Source organism: Oncorhynchus keta, chromosome 7 (genome assembly GCF_023373465.1).
Source record: "Oncorhynchus keta strain PuntledgeMale-10-30-2019 chromosome 7, Oket_V2, whole genome shotgun sequence".
NCBI classification, from domain to species: Eukaryota; Metazoa; Chordata; class Actinopteri; order Salmoniformes; family Salmonidae; genus Oncorhynchus; species Oncorhynchus keta.
In genome coordinates, this window is record NC_068427.1 from 53,098,850 (window position 1) to 53,111,349 (window position 12,500).

The window sequence follows — 12,500 nt, forward strand, 5'->3', positions numbered from 1 at the left end:
TAATTGATTGATTGATTGGTCCACCTGTCATTGATTGATTTATTAATTGATTAATTGATTAATTGATTGATTGATTGGTCCACCTCTAATTGTTTGATTTATTTGATTAATTGATTGATTAATTGATTGATTGATTGGTCTGTCATTGATTGATTCATTGATTGATTGATTTATTAATAGATTAATCATTGATTGATTAATTGATTGATTGATTGGTCCACCTCTCATTGATTGATTAATTGATTAATTGATTGATTGGGCCACCTCTCATTGATTGATTGATTGATTGGTTGATTTATTGATTTATTGATTGATTGATTGATTAATTGGTCCACCTCTCATTGGTTGATTGATTGATTGGTTGGTTGATTGATTGGTTGATTGGTTGATTGATTGATTGATTGGTCCACCTGTCATTGATTGATTGATTGATTGGTTGGTTGGTTGATTGATTGGTTGGTTGATTGGTTGATTGATTGATTGATTGATTGATTGATTGATTGATTGATTAATTGATTGATTTGTTGATTGATCCCTGTCTCTCCTCCCCCAGCCTTCCATTGCAGTAATGCGTTGGGTCTGGAGTCAGGGAAGATCTCTGACGACCAGATCACTGCCTCCTCTTCCTTCTATGACAATACCTGGTTGCCACGGCAGGCCCGCCTTAACAACGGCAACAACGCGTGGACGCCCAACGAGGACAGCAGCAAGGAGTACATCCAGGTGAGACATCAACTGTGTTAAAAGTGCCTCGTGTCTCGTCTATCACAGGTCGTGTGGACAGAAATGGAATCTCATTCTCGTTCAGTGGGTGTAGATTCAGTCCAATGGAGATCAACGACCTGTGATAGACTTTTAAAGGTAGTTAACCCAATGTTTGCAGAGATCAAGAGATCAAGTTGGAATCACCTTCAGAAGTAACAGGTTTATCTGTTTGAATCTCAGTCTTTCGGCTGAGTACTTGAGAAACAGACAGTGTCTCCATGAGTCAGAATATACATAGATAGACGCAACATTAATAGTGGCTTCATAGCTACAATGTGGTAAAATGTGGTACTACGAGGTACTACGTGGTACAATGTGGTACTATGTGGTATGATGTGGCATGATGTGGTACTATGTGGTACTATTTGGTGTGATGTGATACGAAGTGGTACTACGAGGTACTATGTAGTACAATGTGGTACTATGTGTTACTACGTGTTATTGTGTGGTACTATGTGGTATGATGTGGTACTATGTGGTACTATGTGGTATGATCTGGTACTATGTGGTACAATGTGGTACTACGAGGTACTACGTGGTACAATGTGGTACTACGTGGTACTACATGGTACAATGTGGTACTATGTGGTACAATGTGGTACTATGTGGTACTATGTGGTACTATGTGGTACTATGTGGTACGATGTGGTACTATGTGGTACTATGTGGTACTATGTGGTATGATGTGGTACTATGTGGTATGATGTGGTACTATGTGGTACAATGTGGTACTATGTGGTACTATATGGAACTATGTGGTACGATGTGGTATTATGTGGTACTATGTGGTACTATGTGGTACTATGTGGTACTATGTGGTATTGTGTGGTACTATGTGGTATGATGTGGTACTATGTGGTACAATGTGGTACTATGTGGTACAATGTGGTACTATGTGGTACTATATGGAACTATGTGGTACTATGATTGTGTGGTACTATGTGGTATGATGTGGTACTATGTGGTACGAGGTACTATGTGGTACTATATGGAACTATGTGGTGCGATGTGGTACTATTGTGTGGTACTATGTGGTTTGATGTGGTACAATGTGGTACTATGTGGTATTGTGTGGTACTATGTGGTACTATGTGGTATCTGTAGACCATTGATAGACTATGTCTATAGACCATCTATAGACCATCGATAGACCATCGATAGACCATCGATGTAGACTATGTGGTATGATGTGGTACCATCTATGAGACCATGGTATAGACCATACTGTAGACCATCGATGTGGTACTATCTGTATGATGTGGTATGATGACCCTCTATAGACCATCTATGATGACCATCGATGGTATGATGTGGTACTATCTATGGTACTATCTGATGTGGTACCATCGATATGATGTGGTACTATAGACCATCTATAGACCATGTGGTATGATGACCATGATGTAGACTATCTGGTATGACCATCTATGATGTGGTACCATGTGGTACGATGTGGTACTACATCTATAGACCATGGTATGATGTGGTACTATCTGTGGTGCCATGTGGATAGACCATCTATAGACCATCTATAGACTATGTCTGTAGACCATCGATGGACCCTCTATAGACCATCTATAGACCATATGATGGTACCATCGATAGGTGTGGTATAGACCATCTGTGGACCATCTGTAGACCATGTATAGACCATCTATGGTACATGTGTGGACCATCTGTAGACCATCTGGTAGACCATCTGTAGACCATCTGGTAGACCATCTGTAGACCATCTATAGACCATCTGTAGACCATCGATAGACTATGTCTATAGACCATCTATAGACCATCTATAACCATCTATGAGACCATCTATAGACCATCTATGAGACCATACTATAACTGTGTGGTACCATCTATGTGGTACCATGTGGTAGATGATCGATAGACCATCTATGAGTACTATCTATAGACCATCTATGGTGTGGTACCATCTATAGACCCTCTATGTGGACCATGTGGTATGATGTGGTACCATCGTGGTATGATGACCATCTGTGGTACCATCTATGTAGACCATCTATAGACCATCTATGTGGTACCATCTATAGACCATCTGTATGATGTGGTATGAGACCATCTATAGACCATCTATAGACCATCTATAGACCATCTGTGGTACCATCTATAGATGTCTATAACCATCTATAACCATCTATGGACCATCGAGGACCATCTGTAGACCATCTATGAGACCATGGTATGATGTGGACCATCTGGTATGACCATCTATGTAGACCATCGATAGACCATCTAAAGACCATCTGTAGACCATCGATAGATGTGGTATGATGTGGTACCATCTATAGACCATCTGTAGACCATCGATAGACCATCTATAGACCATCTATAGACCATCTATAGACCATCTGGTAGACCATGGTACTATGTGGTATGATGTAGACCATCTATAGACCATGGTATAGACCATCTATGAGACCATCTGTAGACCATCGATGGATGATGTCTATAGACCATCTATAGACCATCTATAGACCATCTATAGACTATGTCTATAGACCACGATGTGGACCATGTGGTATGATGTAGACCATGTGGTACCATCTATAGACCATCTATGATGTGGTACCATCTATAGACCATCTATAGACCATCTGTATGAGACCATGGTATAGACCATCTATAGACCATGTCTATGAGACCATGTGGTATAGACCATCTGTAGACCATCTATAGACTATCTATAACCATCTATAACCATCTATAGACCATCGATAGACCATCTATAGACCATCTATAGACCATCGATAGACCATCTGTAGACCATCTATAGACCATCTACAGACCATCTATAGACCATCTATAGACCATCTATAGACCATCTATAGACCATCTATAGACCATCTATAGACCATCTGTAGACCATCTATAGACCATCTATAGACCATCTATAGACCATCTATAGACCATCTATAGACCATCTGTAGACCATCTATAGACCATCTATAGACCATCTATAGACCATCTGTAGACCATCTATAGACCATCTATAGACCATCTATAGACCATCTATAGACCATCTGTAGACCATCTATAGACCATCTATAGACCATCTATAGACCATCTATAGACCATCTATAGACCATCTATAGACCATCTATAGACCATCTATAGACCATCTGTAGACCATCTATAGACCATCTCCCATTCAAGTTGCTGTCTGGCTGAGTTTCAACAAGCGTATCACAACCATGAGAGGACTCTGAGGACAGCGCACACACACACACACACACACACACACACACACACACACACACACACACACACACACACACACACACACACACACACACACACACACACACACACACACACACACACACACACACACACACACACACAACATTTACACATTTAGCAGACGTATATCCCACACACGTATACCCACACACACACACACACACACACACACACGTATACCCACACACACACACACACACACACACACACACACACACACACACACACACACACACACACACACACACACACACACACACACACACACACACACACACACACACACACACACACACACACACATGACAGTGACAGACACTCTAAATCGTGGTGGCCCACACACACGTATACCCACACACGGAAGACAGGAAGGGCCACACAGGCCACACACAGGAGGAGCACACACTTGAGGCACACTGCCAGGGTTCCAGAGGGCACAGTGACAGTGACAGACATGTCTCTAAATCGTACAGGTGGCCTTCTCAGTTGAAGCCGGAAGACAGGAAGGGTTCCTAGTTTAAGGCAGATGGTGACAGGAGGAGCTCGGAAGCTTGAGGCATGCTGCCAGGGTTCCTAGAGGGCAGATGGTGACAGGAAGGGCTAGTTTAGGCAGGCCAGGGCTCCTATAGGGCAGATGGTGACAGGAGGAGCTAGGAAGCTTGAGGCACGCTGCCAGGGTTCCTAGAGGGCAGATGGTGACAGGAGGAGCTAGGAAGCTTGAGGCATGCTGCCAGGGTTCCTATAGGGCAGATGGTGACAGGAGGAGCTAGGAAGCTTGAGGCACGCTGCGTGGGTATACGTGTGTGTGTGTGTGGTGTATGTGTGTGTGTGTGGTTCCTATAGCAGAGAGGGCAGATGCCAGGGTTCCTATAGGGCAGATGGTGACAGGAAGGGACATTGGGTGCCATTTCAGAAGCACCAATTGTCGTTACCTCTATCGGTTTGTTACTCCCAGCTGAGCCTCCTATTGGGCCTTTCCTCTCTCTCCAGATAGTGGGCCAATGGCTGTGTGGCATCCTCTCTCTCTCTCTCTCTCTCTCTCTCTCTCTCTCTCTCTCTCTCTCTCTCTCTCTCTCTCTCTCTCAGATAGTGGGCCAGTGGCTGGCATCCTCCTCTTTCTCTCTCTCCCTCTCTGGGCCTCTCTCTCTCTCTCCTCTCTCTCTCTCTCTCTCTCTCTCTCTCTCTCTCTCTCTCTCTCTCTCTCTCTCTCTCTCTCCAGATAGTGGGCCAATGGCTGTGTGGCATCCTCCTCCTCTCTCTCTCTTTCTCCATCCTGCGTTCTATCCCCTTTCCCTCTTCTCTTGGTACCCCTTTCTCAAACAACAAAATCCAAAGGCTGGGCCTAATATAGTGTATAACAGGATGTACAAGTTGTTTTATCTGTTGATGTAAAGAACATTTGTTGGTCCGTGTGTAATGAGGAGCAACCAGACACTGTACTTGACACATTTACGAAAGTCAATTACTTATCCCAGATACTAATAAGCACCCATTAACAAAATGCCTGTAGAAACTGTTACATCCCCGTGGATTTATGAGAAATTGAAAAATTGTACCGTTGAGAGGGATGAGGCAAAAGAAATGGCAAATAAAAGTGTGGCTGCAGAACCGATTAGCAAAACGTAGTGCAAATGGAGAATTCATGTGTCTAAACTGAATAAAAAGAAGAAGAAACTACACTATGAAAGAAAGATGAATGACATAAAGAATGATAGTAAAAAGCTTTGGAGCATCTTAAATTACATTTTGGGCAAAAAGGCAAACTCAGCTCCATCATTCATTTTAATCAGATGGCTCATTCATCACAAAAACCCACTGATATTGCCAAATACTTTAATGATTTTTTCATTGGCAAGATTAGCAAATTTAGGCATAACATACCAGCACCAAATGTACACACTACACATCCAAACATATCTGACTAAATTATGAAAGACAAGCATAGTGATTTTGAATTCCGTAAAGTCAGTGTGGAAGAAGTGAAACAATCATTGTTGTCTATCAACAATGACAAGCCACCCGGGGTCTGATAAACTTGGATGTAAAATCACTGAGGATAACAGCAGACGATATTGTCACTCCTATTTGCCACATCTTCAATTTAAGCCTACCAGAAAGTGTGTGCCCTCAGGCCTGGAAGGAAGCTAAAGTCATTCAGCTAACCAATAATCGTAAAGCACCTTTTACTGGCTCAAATATCTGACCAATCAGCCTGTTACCAACCCTTAGTAAACTTACCAGATACAATGTTATTTTACAGTACACAAATTGACAGACTTTCAGCTTATAGAGAAGGACACTCAACAAGCACAACACTTACACAAATGACTGATGATTGGCTGAGAGAAATTGATGATAAAAAAAATATTGTCGATTTTTATTTATTTTTATTTCACCTTTATTTAACCAGGGGCTGTTTTGTTGAACAGACAACACAGAGTTCAGTGCAAGTCAATAACACAGTAGAAAAAAATGGGCAGTCTATATACGTTGAGGAGGTCGAATAATAACAGTCTGCTGCTGCAAAAGAGCAGAAAAGAATATAAAAACATATGGGTGTTATGGCTTTACAGCTGCACCAGTCTGCTGCTGAATAACTATGGCTTTACACCATGTGGATAAAGAGTTACCTGTCTAACATAACATGGAGTGTGTTATGGCTTCACAACCCCTGCTATAATGTGGATAAAGAGTTACCTGTCTAACAGAACACAGAGGGTGTTCTTTAATGGAAGCCTCTCCAACAGAATTCAGGTAGAATCAGGAGTTCCCCAGGGAAGCTGTCTAAGCCCATACATGTTTTAATTTTTTACTAATGGCATGCTTCTGGCTTTGAGTAAAGCCAGTGTGTCTACGTATGCAGATGACTAAACACGATATACGTCAGCTACTAAAGCGACTGAAATGACTGCAACACTTAAAGAGCTGCAGTTAGTTTCAGAATGGGTGGCAAGGAGTAAAATAGACCTTAATATTTTTAAATCTAAAACATTGTATTTGGGACAAATCATTCACTAAACCCTAAAATCTTGTAATGAATAATGTGTAAATTGAGCACGTTGAGCTGACTAAACTGCTTGGAGTAACCCTGGAGTAACCCTAACCCTGGAGTAATCTTCCTGCAGGAGTAATGTCTGTCCCCTGGATTGTAAACTGTCATCTTCAAAACATATTGATGCAGTAGTAGCTAAGATGGGGAGATGTCTGTCCATAATAAAGCGCTGCTCTGTCTTCTTAACAACACTATCAACAAGGCAGGTCCTACAGGCCCTAGTTTCTACCTTATTAACAACACTATCAACAAGGCAGGTCCTACAGGCCCTAGTTTCTACCTTCTTAACAACACTATCAACAAGGCAGGTCCTACAGGCCCTAGTTTTCTTCTTAACGACACTTCAGGTTAGGCCCTAGTTTATGCCTTCTTAACAACACTATCAACAAGGCAGGTCCTACAGGCCCTAGTTTCTACCTTCTGAACAACACTATCAACAAGGCAGGTCCTACAGGCCCTAGTTTCTACCTTCTTAACAACACTATCAACAAGGCAGGTCCTACAGGCCCTAGTTTCTACCTTCTGAACAACACTATCAACAAGGCAGGTCCTACAGGCCCTAGTTTCTACATTCTTAACAACACTATCAACAAGGCACGTCCTACAGGCCCTAGTTTCTACCTTCTGAACAACACTATCAACAAGGCAGGTCCTACAGGCCCTAGTTGCTACCTTCTTAACACTATCAACAAGGCAGGTCCTACAGGCCCTAGTGTCTACCTTCTTAACAACACTATCAACAAGGCAGGTCCTACAGGCCCAGTTTCTACCTTCTTAACACACTATGAACAAGGCAGGTCCTACAGGCCCCAGTTTCTACATTCTTAACAACACTATCAACAAGGCAGGTCCTACAGGCCCTAGTTTCTACCTTCTTAACACTATGAACAAGGCAGGTCCTACAGGCCCTAGTGTCTACCTTCTTAACACACTATGAACAAGGCAGGTCCTACAGGTCCTAGTGTCTACCTTCTTAACAACACTATGAACAAGGCAGGTCCTCAGGCCCTAGTGTCTACCTTCTTAACAGCACTATCAACAAGGCAGGTCCTTCAGGTCCTAGTTTCTACCTTCTTAACAACACTATCAACAAGGCAGGTCCTTCAGGCCCCAGTGTCTACCTTCTTAACACTATGAACAAGGCAGGTCCTTCAGGCCCAGTTTCTACCTTCTTAACACTATGAACAAGGCAGGTCCTACAGGCCTAGTTTTGTCACACCTGGACTACCTGTTTGTGTCTGGTCAGGTGTTTGGTCAGGTGGTCAGGTGACACTACGAGGGACTGAGGAAGATTACAATTGGCTCAGAACAGGGCAGCACGGCTGGCCCTCAGAACAGGGCAGCACGGCTGGCCCTCAGAACAGAGCAGCACGGCAGGCCCTCAGAACAGAGCAGCACGGCTGGCCCTCAGAACAGGGCAGCACGGCAGGCCCTTGAATGTACACAGAGAGATAATATTAATAATATGCATGTCGATCTCTCCTGGCTCAAAGTGGAGGACAGATTGACTTCATCAATACTTGTTTTTGTAAGTGTAGACATGCTGAAACCCATTCATATCCCATTTTGGACCTTCACAGTCCCTAAATCCAGAACAGACTATAGAAGGCACACAGTGCTACATAGAGCCATGACTAGCCCGCAGACTGACACTAATCTCTCTCTCAGTACAGTGACAAGTGCAGAGTTACATTCTGTGACCGTCTTTGGCAGTCTCTCTTTCTCTCAGTATAGTGGCCATTGTGACAGTCTTTGGCTGTCTTCTTTCTCTCAGTATAGTGGCCATTGTGACAGTCTGCGGCAGTCTGTTATGTGGACCTTTCTCTCTCCGTATAGTTTGTGCCACTCTGTAGTGCCGTGTAGCAGTGTTCTGCAGTCCCAGCGTTCCTGCAGAGGTCCCAGCTGTTTTCCTGTGTTAACACCTAGCAGAGGGGCCCTGCGTGCTCCCCAGGCCCCCCTAGCTGCCTGCATGGCTGTCTGTCTGCCTGTCTGCCGTCTTCCTCCCTGTCTGTCTGCCTGCCTGCAACTAGCTGTCTGTCTGCCTGCAACTAGCTGTCTGTCTGCCGGCAACTAGCTGCCTGTCTACCTGCAACTAGCTGTCTGCCTGCAACTAGCTGTCTGTCTGCCTGCAACTAGCTGTCTGCCTGCAACTAGCTGTCTGTCTACCTGCAACTAGCTGTCTGTCTGCCTGCAACTAGCTGTCTGTCTGCGACTAGCTGTCTGTCTGCCTGCAACTAGCTGCCTGTCTACCTGCAACTAGCTGTCTACCTGCGACTAGCTGTCTGTCTGCCTGCAACTAGCTGCCTGTCTGCCTGCAACTAGCTGTCTGTCTACCTGCAACTAGCTGTCTGTCTGCCTGCGACTAGCTGCCTGTCTACCTGCAACTAGCTGCCTGTCTACCTGCAACTAGCTGCCTGTCTACCTGCAACTAGCTGCCTGTCTACCTGCAACTAGCTGTCTGTCTACCTGCAACTAGCTGTCTGTCTACCTGCAACTAGCTGTCTGTCTACCTGCAACTAGCTGTCTGTCTACCTGCAACTAGCTGTCTGTCTACCTGCAACTAGCTGCCTGTCTACCTGCAACTAGCTGTCTGTCTACCTGCAACTAGCTGTCTGTCTGCCTGCAACTAGCTGTCTGTCTGCCTGCAACTAGCTGTCTGTCTACCTGCGACTAGCTGTCTGTCTACCTGCAACTAGCTGTCTGTCTACCTGCAACTAGCTGTCTGTCTGCCTGCAACTAGCTGTCTGTCTACCTGCGACTAGCTGTCTGTCTGCCTGCGACTAGCTGTCTGCCTGCTGTCTGACAAGCTGTCTGTCTGCCTGCAACTAGCTGTCTGTCTGCCTGCAACTAGCTGCCTGTCTACCTGCAACTAGCTGTCTGTCTGCCTGCAACTAGCTGTCTGTCTGCAACTAGCTGTCTGTTTACCTAGCTGTCTGTCTGCCTGCCTGTCTGCCTGCAACTAGCTGTCTGTCTACCTGCAACTAGCTGTCTGTCTACCTGCAACTAGCTGTCTGTCTGCCTGCAACTAGCTGTCTGTCTGCCTGCAACTAGCTGTCTGCCTGCGACTAGCTGTCTGTCTGCCTGCAACTAGCTGTCTGTCTACCTGCGACTAGCTGTCTGTCTGCCTGCAACTAGCTGTCTGCCTGCGACTAGCTGCCTGTCTGCCTGCGACTAGCTGTCTGTCTACCTGCGACTAGCTGCCTGTCTGCCTGCGACTAGCTGTCTGTCTACCTGCGACTAGCTGTCTGTCTACCTGCGACTAGCTGCCTGTCTACCTGCGACTAGCTGTCTGTCTACCTGCGACTAGCTGTCTGTCTACCTGCGACTAGCTGCCTGTCTACCTGCGACTAGCTGTCTGTCTACCTGCGACTAGCTGTCTTCCTCTCTGCCTCAGACAGCCCATCTTGACAAACAGCTGTCATAAATGCCAGCATGCCTCTCCAGCATACATCTTATGCCCTGTTCCAAATGGCACCCTATTCCCTGCATAGTGCACTACTTTTGACAAGTGCCCTATGGGAATAGGGCCACTATGTAGAGAGTAGGGTGCCGTTTGGGACGCAACCCCAGAGCTACCAACGGGGCCTCTGAAAAGGACTCTCATGACTGTGTGACGCGTGCTCCTGGGCATGTGTGTTTCTGCAATGCTGTGTGTGTTGGCTCAAGAGCCACGTGTGTGTTTCCGTGGAGATGTCAGTGTAAGGATTTAGTGGAGAGAGAGAGAGAGAGAGAGATGCATCCTGTTTATACCTACATACGGTCTACTGGGAAGGAAGCCTGGAAGAGACACTTCTGACTGAGTCCTTAACTTACTGTTTAATTTTAATTTAATTTTACCTTTATTTAACCAGGCAAGTCAGATAAGAACATATTCTTATTTTCAATGACGTCCTGGGAACAGTGGGTTAACTGCCTGTTCAGGGGCAGAACGACAGATTTGTACCTTGTCAGCTCGGGGGTTTGAACTCGCAACCTTCCGGTTACTAGTCCAACGCTCTAACCACTAGGCTACGCTGCCGCCCCACTGTTGAAGACAGACACATGAACAGACAGACAGACAGACAGACAGACAGACAGACAGACAGACAGACAGACAGACAGACAGACAGACACCCTATATAATACCCTCATTTTGACCCAGGTCCATATGATACACTATATAGGGAATAGGGTGCCATATGATACACTATATAGGGAATAGGGTGCCAAATGATACACTATATAGGGAATAGGGTGCCATATGACACTATATAGGGAATAGGGTGACAAATGATACACTATATAGGGAATAGGGTGCCAAATGATACACTATATAGGGAATAGGGTGCCAAATGATACACTATATAGGGAATAGGGTGCCATTTGGAACACACAGAAGTGTGTCTCTGTCCTGTTCCGCCACCTGATGATGCGAGTGAGGCTCCTCCTCTTCTCTTCTCTTCTCTTCTCTTCTCTTCTCTTCTCTTCTCTTCTCTTCTCTTCTCTCCTCTCCTCTTATCTCCCCCTCCCCTCTCCTCTCCTCTCCTCTTATCTCCCCCTCTCCTCTCCTCTAATCTCCCCCTCTCCTCTCCTCCTATCTCCTCTCCTCTCCTCTCCTCTTATCTCCCCCTCTCCTCTCCTCTCCTCTAATCTCCCCCTCTCCTCTCTCCTCTCCTCTCCTCCTCCTCTCCTCTCCTCTCCTCTCCTCTCCTCTCCTCTCCTCTCCTCTCCTCTCCTCTCCTCTCCTCTCCTCTCCTCTCCTCTCCTCTCCTCCCCTCTCCTCTCCTCTCCTCTCCTCTCCCCCTCCCCTCTCCTCTCCTCTTATCTCCCCCTCTCCTCTCCTCTCCTCTCCCCCTCTCCTCTCCTCTCCTCTCCTCTCCTCTCCTCTCCTCTACTCTACTCTACTGTACTCTCCTCTCCTCTGACAGAAACTGCTACTTGATTGATGAGGGTCCTTCCTGGGTAATCAACAGTTAGCAGCAGTCCTCTAGACATTGATTTAGTGTCTACCTGTCTGTCTCCCTACTGGCGTCTAGGCAGAGACACAGCCTGTATCGCAAATTGCACCTTATTGACCTACTGTATATAGTCTCTATGTGCTCTGGTCAAATGTAGGGAATAGGGTGCTATTTGGGATGAAAGGGAAGGGTGGAGGGGGAACGGGAACACCTGTCTCTCTGACAGATGACAGACGCTGCAGTTTTCGCCTCTTATGTTTAGTATGACGTCCCCGGGTTGGCGAGCAGAGAGTCAGGGACTGCGTTCCAAATGCATCATCAGAGTGCGACGCTTTCTGAATGTAGAACGTCAGTTTATTGTTTTGAACACTTCTGAAAAAGCGTTTTCCTTGAAAACAAACGATTGACGACCTGTTTAGTTTGTATCCCGCAACGCAGTTAGCCTCAGTCGGTACAAAAGAGGCACACGAGCCGCCATCCTAACT

At 45.5% G+C, this 12,500-nt stretch overlaps 1 protein-coding gene across 1 annotated transcript in view; it reads left to right on the forward strand.

Annotated features, from left to right (window-relative positions):
• Positions 1-12,500, forward strand: part of LOC118386452 (neuropilin-2-like) — a 237,768-nt gene that overhangs the window by 88,790 nt on the left and 136,478 nt on the right. Inside the window, exon 6 of the mRNA XM_052521822.1 lies at positions 554-723. Within this exon, the coding sequence (XP_052377782.1) occupies positions 554-723 (170 nt within the window). The remainder of the gene's footprint in view (positions 1-553; positions 724-12,500) is intronic.